Here is a 6,000-nt window from a genome sequence, read left to right as displayed (position 1 = left end):
ACGCGATACACTTTTGGGCATTTGGACCTTCGTGGCTCACACTTACGACCAGATCTTGTTTCGCAAATCACCCCAAATTTATTTTTAATTAATTATCTGTCTTGGGGAAGGTGCACATCCCTGATATCACTGCGCACCGCTTGTGGAAAGTAGATCCGGTGGGCAGGTTTACGAGTTCAGAAAAAGTGAGAGAGAGGGAACTGCAGAGACCCACGGTGCCAGAGCCAGGACCACTGGGAGTCTCTGCAAGCGCAACAACCGCCGACACGCCGAGAAGAAGAACGAGTTTCTTTATTTCTTTTCCACAGTGTGCGTGGGGGGAGCAGGGCTATGACACGCGTATAAAGAGCCCCAAAGTACAGTGCTAACGCAGGCGGATCTTTGTTTTATTCTCCCCAAAAGATGAGTAAAGACTCAAAGTGCCTGCGACAGCTCGGTGCGACTCTGCTACTAGTCCTGTTCGCCGGGGTGCAGCGATCCGACTCTGCGGTAAGTACGCTTCCAGTTCCTTGCACTGATTTTTCCCCCGCTGCAGGAGAACCTGCAGAGACCCACCGGCTCCCTCAGCGAGCGAGTAAAGTTTCTAAAATAGAGAGTCTGCTTTATAACAAGTGCTTCTGCTCTAATAATAATGATCCCGGTTGCCGTTTCCGTTTTACTTGCAAATAAAAACCATGTAATTACACCAATGATACACCTCCGCGCTCAGCTTTCATGGCTTTTTGACTGCTAGGATCACCTTCGCAGGACCTGCAGATTTTCTTGGTGGGAGATCGGACGAAGTTTCTGTCCTGCCCCCTTCGTGCGCATCTTCGCGTTTCGCGTACCTGCGGTTATTTTTTTTCCGCCCTGTGTCTGTATTTTGTTCCTATTCTCGCGTCAAGAACTCGGACGGATTCTAAACTCGGCGTGTGGAGGGAAAGCGGCGCGCCGATGCTTCCCTTAAGAGCCCGCTTGTGTTCGGATTGAACCTCGAACAGCGGGGCTGCTGTTCAGTCTTTTGTGCGTAATTTTGTTTTGGTGTCCTGAAAGAGGGAACTGTGCGTTTTTCTCTCCAGGTGTGTGCAGGTGTGCTTTAAGTTGACAGAAGCTGCTTTCAGACTCACACTGAAGTGTAGAGAAATGAAACCCATATTTAGTGCAGCTGATTAGTCTTTGCATTTGAGAGATGATTCAGAAACAGCAACACAGGTGGGGAAGTGTATGAGCGCGCTCGCACTTTTCCTCTCTTCGCCCTCCACATCTGTTTAAACTAGTGCCTCCTCATCCTCAGCTGTAGATCTCTAACATGTCGGGATGCCGATGCATCACCAAATCAGTGCAAGTGTCTCTCACTCAGGCTCCACATGTAATATATTCCATGAATATTCCCTCGTCATTAATTATTAATGAGTCGTGGCTGCACGCACCAGGCGTGTCCAATCAGGTCTGCCAATCAGGTCTGTTTGCCGTTCTGTAAGTCCTCTAACACAGCTATTCGTGGTATGAGTGGGGTTTTTCATGTTTTTCAAATTATGCAGGAGACATTTGTGTGTTTGAAGATTTTATGGATTAGATTCAGTGTTTTGATGGCAACTGGAACACTGAACAGAGTATGAGCATCCTGTGAAATAACAAAAACAGCACAGGATCAGGCCTAAGACTAAAAAATCAGCATTTGAGAGTTGAGAGTTGTCTGCTCAGAGTTTATAAAGTGATTAGAGATGAAGAATAAATCAACAGATAGAAGCTCTTTCCTCTCCTTCAGCTGTAATATGTCAAAACTATGGTTTGACCTCTTCCCTGCTTTGCTTGGAAGTTGTCTCGGTATGACAGAGATTAAGTTTACTGCAATATTTCACCAAGGCCATGAAAGTTTATCAAGAACCTTGAAGTAAACTGTTAAAAGGGTGGAAAAAAGAGAAAATGAACTAAAAAACGTATAACTTTAATTAAGATAGTTACTTGCTATATTAACGGTTTTATGACATTTGAGCGTAATGATACACAAAAAAGTCACTGAACTTTCACAAATGGTCATTAATGTCTCAATAGATAATAGTAAATTAGCTGTGTGTTTTGGAGCGTTCCTTTAATTTAGTGTGAAAGAAGACTCTTTAGGGAATCAAAGTTCCCCTTTCTCCATTAAAGCGCTCATTGAGTCCCCCTAGTGGAGACAGTCTGTCCTGATGTCACTGCTAGCACAAGAGATTGAAAGAAATGATATTTTGTGGCATGTCTTTGTCTAAATTTCCAAACTTGCGGGATAAAAAACCCCCTAAAATCAAAGACAAAGCAGCTATGTTCCTGTAACTTAAGCTGACATTGTTTTCAGGTTTAAAACAAACAGACTGGTGTATGTGCGGAGAGTTTCTCATTAAGTTTGAAGGAGAGAGCGTCATAAGTCATTTTTATTGCTCTCTCTCTCTCTCTGTGTGTATTAATCCTCACAGATATCAATCTCCATTCAGCCAGGTGAGGGGGTTCAGCGGTAATGTATACCTGGAGGTTTTCCTTTGAACCCGTCATGCAGTGCAAACCAGAAACACACACTTAATTTGATGCATGCTTTTTGCGTAGCAAGGGAGGCGCACACCTATATACACCCGCTCGCCCTACACGTGACCCACATCTCAGGTGGAGTCTGTGCAGGGGCTGATCTGTCTGCATGTATGTGTGTGTTTGTGGTGAGAGTTATAGTCAAAACATCCTGACATTGCGGAGATTTGGAGATCGGCAGAGGAGTATCAGCTAACACATCAGAGCTGCAGCTTCCACGATGTCTTCTTCTTCTTTGGTGTTTGGTCTCATTTTTGTCCCCCGATTTGTTTCCTAGGATCTTCTGTCTTTTGTCAACTCTTCTTTAATCGGTCTCCCCCCATCCACTGCACTCGGTCTCGTTCCCTCATGTAGCGCCATGATGATGACGATGACAATAATCAGTCTTGGCAGGAATTTTCCAGATGCAAGATGTACTGATCATTCAATCAATCCTCTGTCTAATAATAATCACATTTATAACCACCATAAATCAGCCTGCGCATCATGCAAGTTCAACGAAACAAATTCGCTCTTGGAACTCCTTCTCACTAGCAGAAATGGTAACGTTCAGAAAAAAATCAAACATGGACAGAACCTGGTCAATTTCTTGCCAAAATTCCCCTGGCTCTGACTTTCATTAAACCCTTTTTTGGTACTAGGCTTCTGGCACCGGCACTCTTCAGTTCTTGAGTGTGTCAGCACCACATTAGTGGAAACGTTTCACCTGTTTACCTTCTCCTTCTCCTTTCACCTTCTGTATCTGCCTCCCACTGCTCCACCTTTGTGTCTGTCCTTGAATGCAAATTCCATTTTTATCTAGCTTAAGGCTCCATAAGCAAGCAGCAGTGGAGGGAGCAACTCTCCAAAGACTTCCATGGATGGATATATATTTGAATATTAGAATCAACTATACGTGTACCCTGCAGGTTTGTCAAAAGATTCATTTTATTATTCAATTAGCATTTGAATTAATACTCAACAGCATCAACAGTTCCGTCTTTGCCTCCTCTAGTCAATAAACAGCTTCACACAGCAGTGATGCAGTCAGAAAGCCCTTCCCCCTCATTAGCAACTCAAGCAGTTGATGTTCACAACCCTCAACAGTTTGGAGAATTTCAGGAAGTCAGGTTTCAACAATGCTGGAGTATTGTAAAGCTTGTGGGCGTGCACACAGTACTGTCCAAAAGTTTTAGGCAGGTGAGAAAAATGCTGTAAACAAAGAATGCTTTCAAAAGTGGAAGTGTTAATAATTTATTTTCATCAATCACCAAAATGCAGTGAATGAACAAAAAGAGAAATCTAAATCAAATCAATATTTGGTGTGACCACCCTTTGCCTTTAAGGCAGCATAAATTCTTCCAGGAACACTTGAACACAGTTTTTAAAGGCTCTCGCCTGGTTGCTCCAAACATCTTGGAGAACTAACCACAGATCTTCTGTGGACATAAGCTTCCTCATATCCTTCTGTCTCTTCATGTAATCCCAGACACACTCCATGATGCTGAGATCAGGGCTCTGTGGGGGCCATAACGTCACTTCCAGTAATTCTTGTTCTTCTTTATGCTGACAATAGTTCTTAATGACTTTGGCTGTATGTTTGGGGTTGTGGTGTTGTGTCATAATGTGCATCTTGTATAATATCTTTGGCCAATCAAAAATCTCGATCCATCCACAGCTGCAACCCCAGTTGGAAGTAGATTTATCAAAGGGGTGGGTATTTACTCAAGGGGCACATGAGAAGCTGGGATTGTTTTGGATTGCAACACCAATAATCTCATAAAGAGATAAAATTAATACTGAGCAGAACTGAGTTCAGCTTATTGTTGTGGCCCTCCACAACAGCCCCAGTTTCTCATGTGGCCCCTCGGGTAAATGAATTGTCCCCCCCCTCCTTTATCAGATAGTTTCTGTTTAGTTATCATTAAGGTAGCAGCTAGTGGTCATGCCTAATAATAAAACTTTCTGTAACATTATAATAGACTAATTTAAAAGTATAACACAATTATTTGTGTCAAACTCCAACTCTGAAGCTAAGAAAATTCTACCAGCAACCAGGCAAAAATGGCAGCCGCCAACTTCATCAACCCTGTTTGCTCACAGAACTACCTCACATACTTATCGTTGTTTTGTTTGTTTGGCACTACCTAAAATTGTTGTCATACCCCACCCCAACCTTACCCCTCCACTCCCGTGGTATTAAAAATGGTATTCGATATGAAATTCTAGTATCAAGATAGTGTAAATGGTGTGGTACTTATATAATGCTACGTGTTCAATACTTCTATCTAACATTAACATTTCTCTTACTCTTATGAATCTATTCGAGGCACCGTAATGTCACCTAAACATACTTTGACAAACCTCCATTATTCTAATTTGTTGCTAACCTGCTCATCCTTCAGTCTCTGTGTATTTGTGGCAGAACTTACACAGTGGTGTCAATGACCTTCGGATGCCGTTAGGATTAACAGGTGGTCAATGGGAGCAAAACCAAAAGCTAAAAAGCTAATTACCCGGATTGAGTACAGACATTTCTCTTCCCCCGTCCTTTGCTGCTTTGTCATTTATTCTCTTTGCATGAAGAAGCAGACCTGATGTAGAAACCAAAGTGAAAATAGCCAAAGATGCAACAATGACAGATTTAGCTGTAGCCCTATACTACTGGATACCAGTAGTATAGTATAGTAATAGTAGTACTCTAATACAGTGTTTCCCAATCTTTTGGAGCCACGGCACATAGTTAGAAAAATTACATGGCACACCACCAAACAAAAATGACACAAAAAGCATTTTGTTGACCTGGTAGACCGGAATTGGCTCAGTTTGTCCCCAGTATACCTTTTTTGCTTTCTTCTGAACACTACTGATGCTAGGGCTAGATTTACTACTTTTTCTTTAAAACATTTTTTTCTATTGCTATCACGCGCTGTGTCCTCTCACAGCATGACTATTATAGCATTTCTTCTTCATCTTCTTCTGTTTTACTGGCAGTTTGCAACCTATTTAATTAGAGCAGGTAGTTGTACTGCCCTCTAGTGGAAGAGAATGCAATTGTTCTGCCCGCGACTCATGCCGATCGCCTAAGAGTACCAATCAGGTGGAACTAAATAATCTTCCACAGCACACCTGATCCTTTCTCGCGGCACATAATGGTTGGGAAACACTGTTCTAATATATCTGCAGTAGTAATAGCAGAGCACTTGCATCAATTGCAAAGCTTCACCTAAACCCACAATTTTCAGTTTCATTCTCCTTGTTGTGGAATTCAAACACCTCCTCAACAATTTGCTAGTCAAGGCTTGCGTTTTTATTTCCATCTGGTAAATAAATTGTTACGTGATAAGAGCAATATGTTGTGACTAATAAGACCCAAACAGGTCGCAGACGTGGGTGTCTGCATCACGATTTTCCATGAGTTTCATTTTCTGCTAATTCAGACTGAAACAGCATCCAGTCATTTCCCTGTTGCCTCCTCTTCAT

At 42.4% G+C, this 6,000-nt stretch overlaps 1 protein-coding gene across 1 annotated transcript in view; it reads left to right on the top strand.

The window, feature by feature from the left end:
- Window positions 1-204: 204 nt before the first annotated feature.
- Window positions 205-6,000, top strand: part of LOC146579613 (uncharacterized) — a 92,055-nt gene continuing 86,259 nt past the window's right edge. The window contains exon 1 of the mRNA XM_085267984.1: window positions 205-489. Coding sequence (XP_085124110.1) covers window positions 403-489 — 87 coding nt within the window. The 5' untranslated portion in view covers window positions 205-402. The remainder of the gene's footprint in view (window positions 490-6,000) is intronic.

Source organism: Mchenga conophoros, linkage group LG3 (assembly GCF_057382185.1).
Source record: "Mchenga conophoros isolate Kocher_MC1m ecotype Shallow Benthic linkage group LG3, M_conophoros_male_GT1.1, whole genome shotgun sequence".
Classification (NCBI taxonomy): domain Eukaryota; kingdom Metazoa; phylum Chordata; class Actinopteri; order Cichliformes; family Cichlidae; genus Mchenga; species Mchenga conophoros.
The sequence above is the reverse complement of the archived record's forward strand: the minus strand, read 5'-3'. Positions and strand labels throughout refer to the sequence as shown.